The sequence below is a fragment of the Eptatretus burgeri genome, chromosome 4 (assembly GCF_056783735.1).
Source record: "Eptatretus burgeri isolate ZD-2024b chromosome 4, Ebu_testis_v1, whole genome shotgun sequence".
NCBI lineage: Eukaryota > Metazoa > Chordata > Myxini > Myxiniformes > Myxinidae > Eptatretus > Eptatretus burgeri.
Genome location: NC_140964.1, coordinates 127,843,737 through 127,864,479, shown reverse-complemented (window position 1 = coordinate 127,864,479; position 20,743 = coordinate 127,843,737). Strand labels below are relative to the sequence as shown.

Sequence of the window (20,743 nt, the reverse complement as noted above, 5' to 3'; positions counted from 1 at the left end):
TCACAACAACAATAATGCCAACAGCCACGACCTTTACCTTCACAGCACCATCCCGCAAACCTCGCATCACCACCATTCCAAGCGTCACCGTGGCCAGGGACCGCCACTTTAGACCCTCCACCACCTTCGCCTCTCCTTCTGCGGCCATTCCCGCACCACTTGTGGGCGCCGAGCGTCGGGCTGTCCTGGCCTCGTACAGGGCGCGCGCTGAGCCGCGGGTACAAAGAGCGGCCTTTCCGAGGGGAAGTCGGATCAGGAATGATACACGCCCACTTCCGATCCGTCCAATCATTAAGCGTGGGGCGATTTGGCCCAGCCTCCAGGCGCGTCGGAGTAGAATCGATATATGCAAATTCGAGGATCAGGGGAGGTTCACGCCCACTTTTCCTCCGTCCAATGGGCGAGCGTGGCTCCGCCCCCGAGCTCATCCTGATCCGGAAATTTGCATATGGGTTCTCCTGCCGCGCCGAGCGCGGGGCGAATTCAGTCAGTTTTCTGTTTAGGGCTCGGGCGAGTTGGAGAGGTGTGGCGGCGGCGAAGTGTGGCAGCAGCAGAGTGTGGCAGCAGCAGTCAAGACGGGTCTGGAGGAGAGTCGGAGTCTGTCGGGGTTCGAAGTCTGTCGGGGAGCTGCAGAGAGGGGAAGCCGGTAACCCGGTCAAGGTCGCAGTGGAGTCGCTCGTCGCGGGACCCAAGCAAGCCAGCTATCCTCTTTCCCCAGAGCATCAACAACCCCCCCTGTTTCCCCCCCGCGCTGAGATAGTGCGAAAAGGGGGCCCCGTTCCCACCCCATTCCAAGCAGTGCCAACGAAACCCGCGGAGGAGCGCAGAGTCGTGGCACCGCCGCGGCATTTGCGGCTCATCACAAGACGGGCAGGCTCCACGCGGTCTCGCGCCCCACAGCCCCGTCTGTCCCCTTGTATTTGAGGGTGGCCCCTTTCTTTTGCTTTTGAGTACATGTGTTGTCGGAGCCGTCTGTAAAGTAAAACTGTGTAAGTGTTGCCGTGTGCTCGCGTAGTCGGTAGTAGATCTGCATTGTTGTGTTCCTTTTGTTACATTTGCTTTTGGTGCATAATTGTTGTAATTGTATATGTGTGCTTTCCGTTTGCCGCGGAATAAATGTGCCTCATGTTGAACTGTTTTTCCTGTTTCACTTCGTCTTTTCTTTAATTGAATCTCCATCTTACTTCACGTAAAGGGTTGGTAGTGGGCTAAATACGCCCGATAATTAATCGGAACCGTCGAGGTTGACGATAACACCGCTCGGTTATCCCGATAGTACGGAACGGGTCGCTTAAAGTGGCCCGAGTCCGGAGTCGACCTGCGGCGAGGTGCGATCGCCCGGTCTACCCTCCGTGTGGGTACTTAGGTAGGTCGAATTTGGCGAACAACCCTATCCCACGCGGGGGGCCGATTGGCACGATCGTGGTGAGGCCGAAAGGCCCACCCGTGACTAGTTCCCGGCGTTAGTCCGAGAGGGTCACGACAGAATTGTCCGTCCGGTGGGCAACGTGGCCGCTCGCACACCGGCGGGCGCGAATTCGCAACAATATATATATATATATATATATATATATATATATATATATATATATATATATATATATATATATATATATATATATGTATATATATATATATATATATATATATATATATATATATATATATATATATATATATATATATATATATGTAAGCCTTTTCTCTTGTAGGTCTGAAACCATGATCCATGTGAGAATATAATGGCAGACCAAAGTAATTTTCTCGTTGAAAAACGTGCAGTGATGGATGTGGGGGCTCACAAATGACTTCACACAGGAAAGACTACGTTTGATATTTGAAACGACTTTGATTCTTCGTTTACATCTATACCTCTTGTGTGTTCATTATATTAATTCGTCAAGTTCTGTGGACGGGGTAACGGGACTTTGTAAACACCCTGTACATACAGTAGTTTGATTAGTGAGGTTGCATTGTCAAGTTGACGAACTGTCTGAAAAAAAGCTCTTGTTGTGGATCCAGTGTTTGGAGAGGTGAGGTTCTGGCTTGAAGGGGTTGAAACCTGTACGGAGGACGGGATCCAGCTAAAGATCCGTCCGGGCAGTCAGGAAATCTATCAGTTGCTTCCAAGTTAATACGGTTCTTACTTTAGGTGAACAACTATTTTGAAGTTTGCAATTGAGATAAAGTTAAGTGTGGATAAACTTTGAGTCCCCCACTCCCAAGAACTCCCCTTTTTTCCAGGTGATTGTGATTTCTCCCAAACCCCTCTCCCTCACTTCTTTTTGTTTGTCAAGGGTTAACTGCACACACATAAAGTTATTCCAAATATGTAGTGCACTTTTATTTCTGGAAATTTAAACATCACATAACGGTTTGATATCTTTCTATTTTAAAGCTTTTTACAAGCCTGGTGTTAGCTTCACGATGTAGGTAGCTGGCTTCAGATATTCGGGTCTTGATGTTGAGCCCCTGTTGGCTGTTGAATTAATACCAGGTGGGGTTGATTCAGCCTGTCATCCTTCTGAGGTCGGCGAAATGAGCACCAGTGCACTGGTGCAATCGAGGGCACTGAATCGGCGGCACAGCTGCGCCCTTACAAAATGATGCAACCAGCAGCCAAAGGCTGCTCAGAATAGCTAGAGCTTTTCACAAATGAGGGATTTACGTTTCTTTCATGTTTTACTGCAGGTTTTAATGGAAGGGAGGGATGGTAGGGGGAAAGGGTGGCTGTAAGTGCGAGGATGGGAGAGGTGGGGTGGGGAAGTTGTGTGTAGGTGTTAGAGGGGTGATTGTTCCAGACGCATGCTGTGTCCACTGTTCCGTGCTGAAAGATTAGATTCAATCCTTCTGTAGTTTTTTTTTGTGTTTTGTTGTTGGTACAATCTAAAAAACCATAGGTGGCCCTCAATGAGACAGAAATTTGACTTCTTTTTTTTAAAGGATTTTTTTTTATGACTAAAAGAAGATGAAGATGGAACAGGTGGCATAAATATTATGAAGTGAAACAAATCAATTGGAGTGCATTGGGTTTGTACAAAGGATGGGAGCAAGGATGACTGAAAGGGAAAGATCTAAAAGATACAAGATACAAGCATTAAAAAAGGCAAAGAAAGAAAGGACAGCACAGGAGAGAAGAAATGAGGAAGAGAGAGAGTCCAATATGTGGGGAATGCAAATCGTTAATAAAACAAGATACACTTGTTGGAGATATGTTTAAAAAGAGGGTCTAAAGAGGTCATCAGTGTGTGTGAACATATCCCCAAACCGCACCAAGAGGCGAATGTTGGAGGTGTGGCATACCGGCCAAACGAGTTCACCTCTGATGGAGGAGACTGTCGCCTTAACAGATGTAGAAGGTCCTCTTGTACACAAATACACGAGAGATGCTCTCCGATAGGGGGAGGAGGACAGAGCTAAAGTGGGACATGATCTTCACTGAATCATGAAAACACTGCAGCATCTCTGGCTATTCTCAGACATTGAGGTTTCTCATGACGCAATTTTAATGAGCCTCTTTAACGGATGCGAAAGAGTGACAACACCAGCTTGCCATTGGCTGATGGTAGAATTGGTGTAATGCCGCGTGGTCTTGTAAAAAAAAAATAAAAAAACAGCTCTGTGATGGGTCGACTGATTCGGTCAACCCCTTCCACCCTGGGTATATCTGGGCGGAGCCTAACAGGAAATGTGTTCTCGACAAAGGCGAGTGGAGGTACGGTTAACCCCGTGTTGCTGGCCGAAAGGTTGAGCCATGTGGTACAACTGGAGGTTGGAGTACGTATTTTGGATTCTGTGGATATATAGACATATTTATCTTGTTACACTTGCGGGATGTCTCAGTGTTCTGGTACGAATCCTGGCGGGCTGTGCCAAGGCATCCGTAACGGCCAGCCCCCGAGCTGGATCACATGTCGATTGCTACAATACCGTGCTAATGGGACCACTGAGCCAGCCAATGCACTGCGCTGATGTGGTGCTGTGCACCTGATCTCCTCATTAATGGCCAAATGAAGCCAGTGAGGCACATAACACAATTTTGTTATGGGCAACTGGTGCTTTAACGGATGTGCCAAATTACAACATCGGCGATCATGACCATCCAAATTCACCCCGAGACCAAGTATGTTATTGCAGCATCGACACATGCGCCGGGTTCATGGGGTGCGTACTCGGACCCACCGCCACAACCAACCCCGAGGCCTCCTGCCACAGATGACTCCGTGGCCTAACTGGTTGATTAGCAACCGTGGATGCCGGCAAAAGCAATTACACCGAGCAGGGTCCTCGCGTCCACAACTGCGTTGCCTGCTCGTTGGTACTACTACTTGAGTTAGGGTCCACACCCTCAACGTGCACTCGTATATCACTGCCAAGCTAAGCAGAGAGTGCAACACTGGCTAACCCACACTGCAAATGAGTTGGGCAAAACTTCCCGTCCAACAATAATGCAGACTCTGCTAAACCATTGAAGGAAAGGACGCTATGAGCAGATTGAAAATGTAACAACTATTTATTTATACACAAACAAGCCAGCAATCATCAAACACGTATTTACAAGCAAGCATAAAGACAGAAGAGTGGACTTTACCCCTAGTATGTATTCCCCTTCGACAGACTTACTGAGACAAAAGACATACAGCCATCATTCAATCTGGGAAGAAAGGAGACAAGTAGAATTGAATAGAAAGAACGCAGAATGGAGTGTGGGGGCTACTCCTCGCTTACCTCATGCAACATGCGGGGTTATGTCAAGCCAAATATTGTGAGGGGGGGGTTAGGATGGAGCTGCGTCTTTATGGAGCTGCGTGACACCCTGGGAACTGCACTGCTCTCCTCGGTCATGGGCCACTTGCCTCCGGCTCTCGCACGATCGTTCCTGTGCCTTGTGTCCCAGTGCAGTTGGGTCTCGCGTGACCCACACTCCGGCAGAAATCTCGATCACGTAGTCAGACACACTCGTGGCACTCTTCGTGCATCAACGGCCCCTGTGGCATCAACAACATCCATAGCAGCTTCAGCAGTGAACGCGTTTGCATTTCATTCATTAAAGCGGCTTCAGCTGGACGTGGTTTCGATGGAGTAAATGCCACACGAGCGAGCATCTTTCTCAATGGTGTACGTCCGATAGGGCAGGATGTAGTGCCAGCAGTGGAAAATCCATGTCATTCCGTGGCCTTGCCACTGACGCCGCACTGCTCCTTTCACATGCCCAAAGCAGCGATGAGTGCCCCCACTCCCTCCCTCACGCACAAACGTTCCATTGTACAATACGTACTGTGTTGCGTATGCTACTTCACTGCATATGGGAAGTTGTACTTTATTTCCTACTTGAGAAGCATTGTCCCACATGACGAATGTGGAAGTGCAGGGAATGAAGATTGGAGGATGGTAATCCGATCAGCACAAAGGATTAATCGTCTCTCATGGTGAGGGACAAATGAACAGTTGGTGAATAATAATAATAATAATAATAATAATAAAGTGAATAGTTGGATGAACGGATGGTTAATTGGGACTAATGAAAGAATGAGTGGATTTGAGTGGTGAGGAAGACACAGAAGAACGAGAATAAACCTGCGCGGTTGAGGGAAAGACTGACGGGATGGAGGGGGTTATTGAATTGAGGTTTGGTGATGGATTGAGAGAAACATTGAAAGTAGCAGAGGGAGGGTTAAGGAAGACTTCACACCAGGGATACACAAACTAAACTCACCGCATGTCCCCCCAAACCCCCGGACCAGGGGCGAAGGTCTACCTACCACATAAACTCATTCTCAGGACTCCTAAATGTACGTGAATGTTCTCCTCCAGGGTACATTTCCAAAACCGTCACAATATTTAATTATGATCAGTGCATGGGGAACGGGAATACAAGAGGAAACTCGAATGGCACTCGGGAGAGCGCATACCTCCGCCACGCAATGCCTGATCCACAAGAACATATCGGGCCCAATACATTTTTAAAATAACATGCTGCATATCGTTTTGGCCCTATCACTTAAAAATGGAAGAATCACTTAAAAAAAATTTTTGGGGATCTTCACCAAAATTGAATCAATTTGTCCTTGTCACACTCCTAACATGTCCACCAAGTTTCGTCCGAATCCGTCCACAACTTTGGGAGATATCCTGCACACAATCAAACAAACGGACAGAAGGGGGTGAAAACAAAACCTCCTTCACCTTCGGTGGCAGAGGTAATAATTAATAGAAACATAACAATTACCCCTTACCCACGACCAACTTCACACGCACAAAACCCGTAGATGATTGGAAACCTTAATTATCTTATCGTAAAGGCCTTTAGCCTCGCACCACAGGAATACACATCAGATAGGGGTGGACAAGACAGAAATTACCCTTGCTGTGCAGGTGGGACACAGCAGGAACGAATGCAGAGTGGCCAAGACAGTCATGTCCTTGATGCAGGTTGGTGCTGTGTGTCCAGTCCGGTGCAATCGAGGAGGAGGGGGGGGGGAGGAGGAGGAAGAGGAGTGGAGAGGCATGGCTGGCCGGGTGGGGGTGTGGCACAGCGAGGAAGCTTTGCAGACTCGAGACTCTGCTTCTCCCCAGGTTGAGTGGGCATCTCCTAATTTCCTCATGCTGCTCGTGCTTTTATAGAGCCTGGCCATCACCTCTAATCACGATGATATACTGCACCCCTCCCCTCTCGCTTGCTATATGTCCTCGGGCTTGTGAGAGGACCGCCTATTGTGACTTGTCACCCGGGATAGTCCTTTCCCTTTCCTTGGGCCGACGGTTGTGCAGTTTTCCCCACCTATACTGGCACTTTGAGGCCTACCCAAATGCTTCAAAAGAACAGAAAAGACAGATTACAGTGGTGAGAACATTAAATACTGAACTATGTTTTGCAATATTACCCCTTCAGGAGCAGGGTGGGGAGATGGGGCAAATATATTTTGTGCTGTGGCTAATAATCCCCCCCCCCTTGTGCAGAAGGTGTCAGTAAACCATTTGCACTGTGACTATACTAGGGTTGCCATCGAGGGACCTCAAGAATGGAGAAACGGTTTACTAACTTTGCTAATTCATTTATTACCAGTTTTAAAGACTACCAAAAAGTGAAACGTGTACTCTCAATTGGAGGGTCGGCTCGTGTGTTTACTGCATATTTCTGTCCTTTACTGGCATCATTCAGAGGACACTGCCAAAGCCGTGCCGGCTGTGATAGACCGATTACCGTGGATGAAACCCCACTTATACACAGACCCGGACCATGCTGGACCAATGTAAAGGCCCAGTCACACCTTGACGTTTTAGCCAGCTTATGCCGATTTTTGAAAGATTTATCTAAAACGCTGGCACACGTTGAATACGTTATGGGTAAGTTTTGGAAACATTGAGAGCACGCTGAAAAACACTGCCATACATCGAAGTACGCTGGCTTTAAACGTTGTACTTTGCGGTTGTCCTCAAATTTTAGCATGCTTGAAATTTTACGACGTATGCCGGCGTATGACTCGCACGTTCCGCTACGCTGGCCATAAGTTGTAGGCACGTTATGCGATCGTTGACACACGTTAATTGTAAGTTAATCATAAGTTGAAACACCTCGAGGTAATGTTTAGCGTACCTGAAACTTATTTCTAACCTATGAGTAACGTGTTGTAGGCACGTTACGCGATCATTGGCGCACGTCGACACACGTTACTTGTACGTTACTCATAAGTCGAAACACGTCAAGGTAATGGTTAGTGTCAGTGTTCCAGACTCCCTGGTTTTTTTTTTGGGGGTTTTTTTCTTTGGTATGACGGTGATGTTAACACTTCGATTTCTAGTGCGGTTATGATTTAAATCGTTGAGCGGCAGCCTATTAATTATATTATATTATAACCGCACCAGAAATCGAAGTGTTAACATCACCGTCATACCGAAGAAAAAATAAAAATAAAAACCAGGGAGTCTGGAACATTGACGCTAACCATTACATTGACGTGTTTCGACTTATGAGTAACTTACAAGTAACTTTTGTCGACGTGTGCCAACAATCGCATATTGTGCGTACAACTTATTCCCATCGCATGCGGAACGTTTGAGGCATTCGGCAAGTACGTCGTAAAATGTTTAACGCGTTTAAAATTACAAGACGTACTCCACTTAATATGACGTATGATAGCATACTTTGGCGTTCTATTCACGTATACCAAACTTACCCATACTGTATTCAACGTGCGCCAGCGTTTTAGACGCATTTTTCAGAGGTCGGCATTCGCTGGCAAGATCGCCAAGGTGTGACTGCGATGTTGACACTTCCATTTCTCCGGCGGTTATGATTTGAATCGTTGTGTGGCAGCCTTTTCATAATCTACGCCACGTCATCGTCGGCGATGCGTGCAGCGCGCTATGCATAAGTTAGACTATTGGTGGGCATAGGTTGTGAACGCCGACAACAGGCTTAGCATTCGTTGGTATAAGTTATCTATAAGACAATGAAACGTTCCGTGTCCGTTACTAATATGTTATGCATACGACCAACTCGTTATGAATACGTCCGAATCTTTAAAAAAAACATCAAAAGTTCAGCGTAAGCCAGCGTTTTACATACATTTTGATACGTTGCCATTGCTGGCTAAAACGTCAAGGTGTGACTGGACTTTAAGAAGGGACAGAAACGGACTGGGAACATTTCGAATAAATTTATTAACAGTAAAATAAAGACAAAGGCAAGACTTGGCACGAATATGCAAGCAGCGAAATATTTACAATAAGCAAAAAACACTTCCTTAGTTCTACTTAAAGACGGGCCCACACGCAGACACACACACACACAAAAAGAAAAGAAACCCCAAAGTCTTTATTTGACCCTCGCAGCCGTGAAGAGAGACAAGTTGGGGGTCAGAGTTCGGTGGGTACCTGGTCGTCGGAGGGAAAGCATGCTCTGTAGTGCGGCACCTGCCAAAGGTTGTCGGTCTGGTCCCAGTCGCAAGTGTGGGACTCGAGACTCGTGGCAGAGCTCGCGTGGCGAATAGTCGGGGTCCACAGAACTCCTCTCCCCATAACAGCCACCGTGAAGAACGAACCAGACTGCTCGCAGCCACCGTGAAAACTCCTCTCCACCGAACTCTCCGCTGAGGATGGCGTCGTAGCTTTTATGGACCTCCCTCAGCGGGGAGGGGCCTTGGTGAAACTGACGTCACTGTTCGCCCTGATTGGACGGGGCTTCCATGGGTCCGCCCTTTCTGGGCAGGGTTTCGGCCATACCGGGAAGCCCGCCCACTCCACACGTGCGGACTCGCCCAAAAAGGTACTTCACAAAGATTTTGCCTCGAAACAGCGATTTGCCAGTTGGGCGGGTTAAGCGCTTGTTCAGTGGTGTTGTCGGTTTGTTTGTTGGATGGTCTTGGATGGTTTGTTGGATGTTTCGTTGGATGTAAAGATTTAATAACCTACCTAAAAGGACAACACAACGCACACCTTTGATTCTCCCACGAGACAAAAAGGAAAGGGATCTGACTACACATGTACTTAATGGGATAACTGACTTTTGGGACCTGTATGTTGAATGCAAATGGTTTCCAGATCCATAACAATATATATATATATATATATATATATATATATATATATATATATATATATATATATATATATATATATATATATATATATATATATATATATATATATATATGTGTATGTACATACACCCACACTCACGATTGGAGAATACTTACTGAAAGAATACTGGAAGATGAAGAACCACTCCTTCACACATCTTCAGATACATCGGGCTGCCGAGGTAGTTTTTCCTTGACTCGGGGGCACAATCCTGGACGGGTCGCCACTCCGACACAAGGTACTCGAACGGTTTATTCTTCCCAATAAACTGGTACTCATTTTGCCAACGTCGGAAGGATGACGGGTGGAGTCAACCCACCTATTGTTATTTTAATGGCCAACAGGGACCTGAACTCGGAACTCTAACATATTAAGCCAGCCTCCTTAACCATTTAGCCAACACCAGGCTGATAAAATAGTAGGCCTTATGTTTAATATTGAACAGTCACACGTTGTTGCAACTTTATTGAAATGTACAGGGGGCACAGCCCCCCTCCCTTTGCCCCCGACACTTCCGGCACCCAAGGTTGTAGCCGGGGTGTGCATTGAAATGTTTGAGGCTATTAAAAAAATAGTTCCAGGGGTTCAGGGTTTGGCGAGGACCCCAACTCTCTGTTATATCGTATTGTGCCGCTCCTGGTATTGCAAGTCATCTCGTCCGTAATTCTGGGACAATTAGCTCGTCTGAAAGAGGGGTTCTTCGCGAATTGTATACATTTATATTGACACACTTCTTTGTTGCATTGCATTTGATTTGAGCTGATGCTTGCTCAGCTATAGGAAAGGGTTCAGGAAGCAGAGCTGAGGCTGGCAACATACAGCCTCCAGGTACGTTCATTCACCTACGAGCTGTCTCGCCTGGGTTCGAATGTCGATCCGACCTATAGACTGTCATCCTGGTGTTTCACTGGCAGGGCAATACAACAATGTGTGTGCCGTCCGTTGGATGGACTTGAAATCGGACGTCCTGTCTGCCGGTATTATATGCTGGACATTAAACATTCCCCGGCGTTCTTCGTGAAGAGTAGTTGAGCCTTTGTTTCAGGTTAGAGGTTAAAATCTCCATGAAGAATCAGAATTGTGCATTGTGCATTGTGCTTGTTGAATATCTCTAAATTAATTAGTTGGGACAAATTATCAGAATGACAACAAACAGTGGTGGGCGGAGGACTACTTAGTCCACAGATGTCTGCTGTCTATAAACAGCAGAGATGATGATTCCGTTGAGTTTGATCACCAATGACAATGCGTTGAACAATGATGATGAAAAAGTACAATTTGACAGCATGAACAAGAACCAAGAGATATATCGACTCTACCAACATTTTGTTTTTGTTTTTGTTTTTTTTTTCCCCCCTCCTTTAGTAGATTGGAAATCGGTTGCAGATTGCTTCTGGAGGAGTTCCCATTATCGCTTTCCCTTTCATATTCCAATGCTCACGGATGGCACGCGGCTCCCAGAGACTTGCGCTGTCCTCGGCGATTGAAGCAATTGGTGAAAACAGTGAGCGTACGTGACCTAACGAGGTGTACCTTTGGTGGCAAACACTCTGGCAAATCTGTCGCGATTGTGAATTGTACCTGTGTAAGAGGTGCTTCACCTATTATTGTATTCATGTACAATGGGCTGGAAGACGAGCAAGGCAAGCTGTCCAAGGAAATCCGAGACGAGAAATGCAGTCGTCGGTGGAATTGATCCAAGGAACTGTCTTATCTTGACAAGCGTCGAAGGAAGGGTTCAAGAGGACCGTTTGTGGTGTAGGCTTGGATTCGGTGTGGACCTTCAGACTGCTTGGCAGCTGATTAAAAACGGCAGCCAACGAAGTCGGGTTTTCTCTTGATGTCCCCACGGGGTATTGGAGGGAAAGTATGGAGACGTACACATCAAAGCCAAAGTCTATTGTTTCTGTCGTCCTTTGGTGCATTTCTATTACCAGAAGGTTGATGTTTAGATTCCAAGTCGAAGCAGACGTCGCGACAGTTTAAAAGTCCTTTGCAAGAAAAAAAAAAAAAGCCAGAAACTTGATTGAACTGAAAACCTGTGATAATAGTAAATGCCGGGTTTAAGATGCTATGGTTATGGTAATGTGGGCAGCCGAGGTGGCAGGTACTGCTGATCCATATTCCTGCGTGCGGGAATACGGCAGGCTATGTGGTCAGGGTTCTGGTGATGATTCGCCCACGATTCGTTGAAAGATACCCTGGGATATTTAACGTTGGTCAGCTAATGCCGACAGATGGGACACCCGGCTGAATGTCCATCCCACGATGGACGGTGCACCGTGTGATGTAACAAACTACCCGTGGAGCACCAGACAGTTTATCGTCGGGTCTGGAAACAAAACCAGACCACCTCTCTTTGACAATTCCCTTAAATAGTGGTTTAAACATCAACATTATTCGAAAGTAAAGAAGGCTTATGTGGACCAACGGCGCTCTCGTGTGGTGTTCAGAGCACTGCAGGTTCTTTTCATTTATTAAGGCGGGACAGAAAGCAATGATTTGACATTGCTACTCAAATTCGAAAGGTTTGATTCATGAAAACTATAGAAGGGCACTCGGTAGAGCGCGTACCTCCGCCCTGTCATGCCTGTTCCACGAGAACATATTTGGCCCAATACATTTTTGAAATATCGTGCTATATATAATTTTTGGCTCGATCTCTCAATGGCAAAGAATCACTTTAAAAATTCTAGTAGTCGGATCCGAATTCGGATCTTCACCAAAATCAAAGCAATTCGGCGTGGTCACACACCCAACCTGTCCACCAAGCTTCATCCGAATCCGTCCACAACTTTTTGAGATGTCGTGTTCCATATCGGTTTAGCCCTGTCTCACAATGGTGAAGAATCCCTTAAAAAATTTTCACATCCAGATCCGGATCCGGATATTCACGAAAAGTGAATCGACTCATTCTTGTCACGCACCCAAAGTGTCCACCAAGTTTCTTGTAGATCGATTTAAAATTGACTTGTAGGCAATAAACAGACGGACAGGAAAACAAGAAAAAGACATCGTGCTCTGCACGATACTTGCAAAATCCACCCCCACCCCCTTTTCTCCAAAGGTTGCCATGGATACATCAAATTGTGCATTTCATCAATATTAAAATTGACAATCTTGATCAAACCTCAGGTCAATCGGAGGAAAATTGATTCTTTTTCAGATTTAAATTGATGATTTTAGAAGTTTGACCTTGAGTTGACCCTTGACCTTTTGACCTCAAATATAGTTGGTTTCCCAATTCAGTGATGCAATAATGCAAATCCTGTTCAACTTTCAAGTCGATCGGAAGAAAAATGACGATTTTAGAAATTCGACCTCAAGATGACCTTTGACCTCGAAATCAAAAGGCTTCTCAGTCGAGACTACCTCGACAACTTGCTGAAATTTCATGAAGATCGGTTTTAATTTGTGGCCTGCAGGCAATAGACAGACAGACAGACTAACACAATTGACCGACCAATATACTTGAAAAATCTTCGATTTTGCAAGTAACAAACAAACAAACAGACAAGCCGGTAGGCGGACATGGGTAGTCGCCTACCCAATAGAACCTGACGCGATGGGCCCGTTCGATGGGAAATGACCTGAGGATTAAGCACAAAAAAATTCATGATTCCAGCTTCAAGGGTTAATGCTGCAGATTCTTTTTTCGTTAAAATACCCCCACATTTAGAGGTTTTTCGGCGGTTGCTAGGCAACGGAGGGGTCCGTAGCAACGGTTCTTTCTCACACATAACTAGGACATACCATGAACCTACCATACCAGTTTCATGTATATCTGACTCATAGTCTCTGAGATATAACGAGTTTCGTTTTTTTATTGTTTTCGACCAGGGTTCATTCAAAGTCTATCTTCTCCGACAATTTTCATAGGATCCGGCTGGAAATTTTTGACAATATGGCTGAATACTGACCACAGTCGCTCGTGGCCCTATTTTTGATTTTCGCAAAAATAATTTTTTATGATTTTTCAAAAATTTCAAAGTCCCGTTACTAGGCAACGGTGGTCTCCATAGCAACAGTTCTCATTTGCACACAACTCGGTCATGGTATGAACCTACCCACCAAGTTTCATCGAAATCGCCATTGTATTAACGGAGCACTGGACCGAACAGAGGGACAGACAGACAGACAAACATATCGACGGAAATACAGATAATAAGGGTAGATAAAAAAAAAAAAATTTCGACTTTATCGACGACCCAACAGAAAGGGGTGAAAACATCACCTCCTTCACCCTCAGTGGAGGAGGTAACTAATTGTCGTACATTTATTTAATTTCATTTCAATTATTTTTTTTATTGTCCATGTGAAAAATGGAGATTTTCCATCCACCTGCAATTCCATAAAATAGGGTGCATCACATCCTTTTTATGTTAGCATTGAACATGTGAATTGAATTTGGAACAAATAATAGTCTAAAACCACAGCATAAGGTAAGTGAGCTTGAAGACCAACACCTGAACTATTGAAATAAAAACGAGGACGGCACTTGGTGGAATACGTACCCCGCCAGGCTGAACAGTTTATGTTTTGTATCCCATTGATAGTCCAGATCTGGATCTGGACCTGAACCACCATCGAATCGGCTTACGGTACCCAACTCCTCGACCTAGTTTCACCTGAATCCGTCCATAAATTTTTGAAATATCATTTTGCATATCGTTTTTGGCCCCATCTCTCAATGGCATGCCTGGTGTTGGCATGATGGTTTAGGGTGGTGAGCTTTGGATCCGAGGGTCCTGAGTTCAAATCCCGCTCAGCTGTTGAATTAATACCAGGTGGGGTTAACTCGACCTGTCATCATTGCGAGGTCAGCAAAATGAGTGCCAGCATGCTGGTATACTGCGTCGAGCTGGTGACCCGTCCAGGATTGTGCCCAATAACCAAGGAGACTGCTTCGGCAGCACCAACGCTCTGCACAGAGTATGGTCCCAATCTCCTCCCTCTCCTCCTCTTAATGGCGAAGAATCACTTATGGAATTAAAAACATTATCGTATCCAGATCTGGATTCAGATCTTCACCAAAATCAAATAAATTGGTCCTTTTCACATACGCAACCTGTCCACCAAATTTTGTCTGAATCCGTTCATCACTCTGAGTTATCCTACTCACAAACTGACAGACAAACGAGGGTGGAAACATAACCTCCACCCACCTTCGGTTGCGGAGGTAACAAACATTTGTGTGTGCGATGGGTCTTGGATTATCCTGTGAACCTGAAACACATTTCTCGTACAAGGTACAAATTGAGGGAAGGTTTGTCCGTATTACACACTGGGCAATTTTCCTAGGCCTAATTTCTTTACATTCGCTCTTTTGACTAATCACCAAATGGACGTACTAGTATCAAATTGAGAGTAAGAATGTGTACTTTGGATCAAACATTGACAGAAAAGAACCAAAATGCTATTTTCGGCATGAAACTCTTTCAATTTCCTGAAAAAGTACAATCTTTGGTTTGCTTTATCCGTCAACATTTGGGAATTTTATTTGCTCCCTTTCAATTTGGCATCGATCACCGTGTCCAAATACTTGTGCTCAGTAACCTGTTCTGTATTGTAGTAAATGACTAATCAAAGGGTCACGACCACCGGCTAAGGGGAGAAAAATCAAAATTTCCTTCCTTTCCTGATATGCAAATTGAGATTGGTCAAACAAGCCAAATTTGATTGATAAATATATGTTAACATTGGGGCAAGTTGTTGATGACACAATTTTAGAAACTTATTATATATGCCATCTTGGGCCAGTGGCCTTGCTTACCTTGGTCCCAGTGCCCTTGCTTACCTTGGTCCCAGTGACCTTGCTTACCTTGGTCCCAGTGACCTTGCTTACCTTGGTCCCAGTGGCCTTGCTTACCTTGGTCCCAGTGGTATTGCTTACCTTGGTCCCAGTGGCCTTGCTTACCTTGGTCCCAGTGACCTTGCTTACCTTGGTCTCGGTGGCCTTGCTTACTTTGGTCCCAGTGGCCTTGCTTACTTTGGTCCCAGTGGCCTTGCTTACCTTGATCCCAGTGGCCTTGCTTACCTTGGTCCCAGTGGCCTTGCTTACCTTGGTCCCAGTGACCTTGCTTACCTTGGTCTCGGTGGCCTTGCTTACTTTGGTCCCGGTGGCCTTGCTTACTTTGTTCCCAGTGGCCTTGTTTACTTTGGTCTCAGTGACCTTGCTTACCTTGGTCCCAGTGGCCTTGCTTACCTTGGTCCCAGTGACCTTGCTTACCTTGGTCCCAGTGGCCTTGCTTACCTTGGTCCCAGTGACCTTGCTTACCTTGGTCTCGGTGGCCTTGCTTACTTTGGTCCCAGTGGCCTTGCTTACTTTGGTCCCAGTGGCCTTGCTTACCTTGGTTTCAGTGGCCTTGCTTACTTTGGTCCCGGTGGCCTTGCTTACTTTGGTCCCGGTGGCCTTGCTTACTTTGTTCCCAGTGACCTTGCGTACCTTGGTCCCAGTGACCTTGCTTACTTTGGTCTCAGTGGCCTTGCTTACTTTGGTCCCAGTGGCCTTGCTTACCTTGGTCCTGGTGGCCTTGCTTACTTTGGTCCCAGTGGCCTTGCTTACCTTGGTCCCATTGGCCTTGCTTACCTTGGTCTCAGTGGCCTTGCTCATCTTGGTCCCAGTGGCCTTGCGCACCTTGATCCCAGTGGCCTTGCGCACCTTGACCCCAGTGGCCTTGCTCACTTTGGTCCCAGTGGCCTTGCTCACCTTGATCCCAGTGGCCTTGCTCACTTTGGTCCCAGTGGCCTTGCTCACCTTGGTCCCAGTGGCCTTGCTCACCTTGGTCCCAGTGGCCTTGCTCACCTTAATCCCAGTGGCCTTGCTCACTTTGGTCCCAGTGGCCTTGCTTACCTTGGTCCCAGTGGCCTTGCTTACCTTGGTCCCAGTGGCCTTGCTTACCTTGGTCCCAGTGGCCTTGCTTACCTTGGTCCCAGTGGCCTTGCTTACCTTGGTCCCAGTGACCTTGCTTACCTTGGTCCCAGTGGCCTTGCAAACTTTGGTCCCAGTGTCCTTGTTTACCTTGGTCCCAGTGGCCTTGCTTACCTTGGTCCCAGTGGTCTTGCAAACTTTGGTCCCAGTGGCCTTGCTTACTTTGGTCCCAGTGGCTTTGCTTACCTTGGTCCCAGTGGCCTTGCTTACCTTGGTCCCAGTGGCCTTGCGTACCTTGGTCCCAGTGGCCTTGCGTACCTTGGTCCCAGTGGCCTTGCGTACCTTGGTCCCAGTGACCTTGCGTACCTTGGTCCCAGTGACCTTGCTTACTTTGGTCTCAGTGGCCTTGCTTACTTTGGTCCCAGTGGCCTTGCTTACCTTGGTCCTGGTGGCCTTGCTTACTTTGGTCCCAGTGGCCTTGCTTACCTTGGTCCCATTGGCCTTGCTTACCTTGGTCTCAGTGGCCTTGCTCATCTTGGTCCCAGTGGCCTTGCGCACCTTGATCCCAGTGGCCTTGCGCACCTTGACCCCAGTGGCCTTGCTCACTTTGGTCCCAGTGCCCTTGCTCACCTTGATCCCAGTGGCCTCGCTCACCTTGATCCCAGTGGCCTCGCTCACCTTGATCCCAGTGGCCTCGCTCACCTTGATCCCAGTGGCCTCGCTCACCTTGATCCCAGTAGCCTTGCTCACCTTGGTCCCAGTGGCCTTGCTTACCTTGGTCCCAGTGGCCTTGCTTACCTTGGTCCCAGTGGCCTTGCTTACCTTGGTCCCAGTGGCCTTGCTTACCTTGGTCCCAGTGGCCTTGCTTACCTTGGTCCCAGTGACCTTGCTTACCTTGGTCCCAGTGGCCTTGCAAACTTTGGTCCCAGTGTCCTTGTTTACCTTGGTCCCAGTGGCCTTGCTTACCTTGGTCCCAGTGGTCTTGCAAACTTTGGTCCCAGTGGCCTTGCTTACTTTGGTCCCAGTGGCCTTGCTTACCTTGGTCCCAGTGGCCTCGCTCACCTTGGTCCCAGTGGCCTTGCTTACCTTGGTCCCAGTGGCCTTGCTCACCTTGATCCCAGTGGCCTCGCTCACCTTGGTCCCAGTGGCCTTGCTTACCTTGGTCCCAGTGGCCTCGCTTACCTTGGTCCCAGTGGCCTTGCTCACCTTGATCCCAGTGGCCTCGCTCACCTTAGTCTTTGCAAATACATTAGGAACCTTATCCACATTCACTACAACACTCTCATCCAGGTGAGAGTCGAATCCTATCCTTTCGCATTTCCACAATGGAATCATTCTCCAGTTCGAAATCATGAACATCAAATTCACAATAAAAATCACTCAGATTATCTACAAAGTCTTCAGTACACTCTGCTCGCCCCTGATTTCTCCACGCATCCAATCATGGTCTCCATTTTCTACCAGAAGCAGCAGGGGGTTATGTCCTTTGAAATTCCCTTCAAACTTTTGTTTTTAATCTGCTTTCAACTTTGTAACTTGCGATATAATTAGTTCTGAATAATTTTCACTTCCAATCATCTCCAAAGGCTTAAGTCGGTAATCCACAGCTTGTTATTACCTCCGCCACTGAAGGTGAAGGAGGTTATGTTTTCACCCCTTTCTGTCTGTCTGTCTGTTTGTTTGTGTACAGGATATCTCAAATAGTTGTGGACGGATCGGGGATGAAATTTTGTGGCCAGGTTCGGGTGTGACAAGGACGAGCTGATTCGATTTTGGTGAAGATCCGAATCAGGATCCAGATCTGATGATTTTTTTGAGTGATTCTTCACCATAGAGAGATAGGGCTAAACCGATATCGAGCATGGACCAGGACCAGGCATGGACCATGTTCTCATGGACCAGGACCAGGCATGGACTATGTTCTCATGGACCAGGACCAGGCATGGACCATGTTCTCATGGACCAGGACCAGGCATGGACTATGTTCTCATGGACCAGGACCAGGCATGGACCATGTTCTCATGGACCAGGCATTGCGTGACTAAGGAATGCACTCTACCGAGTGCCCTTCTACTTGGGATATGTTTTCACAGCTTTATCAGGGATCAACACAGAACTTGATGTACTCGGCTAACTATCACCCTCACATCGGCCGACACAGATGAATCCATGAACAGATGAACTCACTGAATCACGGTTCTGTTGCAATTCCCTGCCGTCGGTTCCTCAATAACCGAGTATATGTGCATCTCACTTGCTTGTCGAATTGATGAAGGTCCAACACGAGGCAGAAAACCTATCATTTTATCTGGCAGATGCGAGGTTACAAAGCCGCAAGTGAAAGGCGTAAAGGAGTGAGAATGCTTGGTAGTGCTGTGTGACGGAGGAAAGCGTGGTTGTGGTAGTGGTGTTCGGATTTGCTCAAAACTGGGTGGTAAGTGTGACTGGTTGAAGTAGTGTCGGCGTGTCCCACAGGGAGCACACCTGAGCCAGCCCGGTACTGGGCCACTTGGGTACCGAAGAAATGCCAGTTCTGCCTCTCATACCGCCTATTGTCTGAGCTGTGACTTGTGCGAAAAGTATATCTTGGAACTCCTGGAGGAGCCAAATCCGCAAAACCACAAATGTTCCCGCGCTCTTGCATTTTTTCCAACATGCACTATCAGAGGCCGATTCGTCGAACATCACACGGCCAGGGAGTGAAGTCCCTTTGTTGAATTTTAAAAATAAATTTCCGCTCCTTGTCCTTCCCTTCCACAGAAACCCTTCCGATCCAGGCTCGAGTTTCATCGCACGCATCGCTCTTCCCGCCGATCCCGTCTCCACCCACCCCATCCGTCGCTCAATTCCCGGAACAACAACAACAACCACCCCCTCTCCCCCTTCGTTGCCTCTGCGGTGTTCCCCCGCGGGGCAAGCTTTTGGAGTAATACCGGGAAAGCTAGCAAGCGGGAAACCCGCTCATAACGCCATGCGTCTCGACCCCGCCACCCCGTCCCCTTCCATCGTACGCACTGCACCACCTATTTTCCCGTCCATCTCACCCGGAGCTAACAATCCCCATTCCTCTTTCCTGTCCCCAAATGCGTCGCAAAGAATAGATTTGATCATTAAAACTTTTCCGACCAAAAGTTTATTGTGGTTACACGAGAAGCTGCGGTCGTGTTCAAGGTGGATGGTAGTACCTGATGCACTCAAGATTATTATTATTATTATTATTATTATTATTTGAGTGTTCGTTGCACATCGAATTGGGTACATGGAGTAGTAGTATCGTTTTCGTTCATTATAATGATATTTACAATGGGATGTGCTTGGTGTTGATTGCAGCACAATTGTTTGATTCAATGTGATTGTCATTAACCCAAACAGTATAGCGTCCTTATTCTATATGTGCTTGAGAGTGTGTGTGTGTGTCTGGTGTCTCTCTCCAACAGAACGCATGAGTTATTGAGCGACCAGAATGGCAGACTGCTGCGTGCGTGAGTTCACCCGCCATGCCGGAGACCTTCTCCTGAACCTGCAGGAGCTGCGGCTTCACGGGGTCCTCACAGATGTGGCCTTGCTCGCTGGTGGAACGCGCTTTCTTGCACACAAAGCGGTCTTGGTGGCTTGCAGGTATCTGCAGTTTCTCTTCGGATGTTAGATGTAATGGAAGATGTAGGCGGTTATGAATGTCAATCAATGCACAGTTCAGTTAACTTGTGGATTTGATAATCAAAATGTCTGTGAGTTTTGTCTTAAGGCATTTTTGAGACATTCCCATGATGCATACCCTGGGCTTGCATTTGTGTTTTTCAATATGAATGGAATAGCAACATTTGGATTGGTTACGAAGGCTTATTCTCTTGCAGCAATGCACGATGGTCCTCCAGCTCCCTCACCACCCTCTCCCCCCTCCTGCCTCAGATTAATGTCTCCTACCTTCCTCGTGTTTTACCTTTAATGAATTCCATACACATTGTTATGCCCACCTCTCAGGTGTTTGCTATCTCATGTTTATAACACTTTCTGCTCTTCTTGTCGCACTTCTCCTCCACCACCGTCCCTCTGCCCCACAGCCAATTCTTCTATTGTGCGCTCACGGATCAACGTGCACCCATTTCTGTGTTACCTTTACCTGGTGTGGAACCCAGCGCGCTTTCCATCTTGCTTGACTTCATGTACACGTCACGCCTGCTGCTTGGTCCTGACACGGCACATTCTGTGCTCTCCGCTGCACATGCCCTCAACATGGACCATGTTGTGTCCGCCTGCTCACATTTCCTGCAGCTTGGGTGCGTTCCAACA

At 47.0% G+C, this 20,743-nt stretch overlaps 1 protein-coding gene across 8 annotated transcripts in view; it reads left to right on the top strand.

Annotated features, from left to right (window-relative positions):
• Positions 1-20,743, top strand: part of BCL6B (BCL6B transcription repressor) — a 61,249-nt gene that overhangs the window by 24,956 nt on the left and 15,550 nt on the right. For 4 of the 8 annotated variants that reach the window (XM_085880030.1, XM_085880035.1, XM_085880036.1 and 1 more), the window contains exons 2-3: positions 19,891-20,071; positions 20,515-20,730. In XM_085880030.1, the coding sequence (XP_085736156.1) occupies positions 19,917-20,071; positions 20,515-20,730 (371 nt within the window). In that variant the 5' untranslated portion in view covers positions 19,891-19,916. Of the gene's footprint in view, positions 1-10,950; positions 11,093-19,391; positions 19,632-19,890; positions 20,072-20,514; positions 20,731-20,743 lie in introns of those variants that run through there. The other 4 variants (XM_085880032.1, XM_085880033.1, XM_085880034.1 and 1 more) reach the window with 3 other exon arrangements.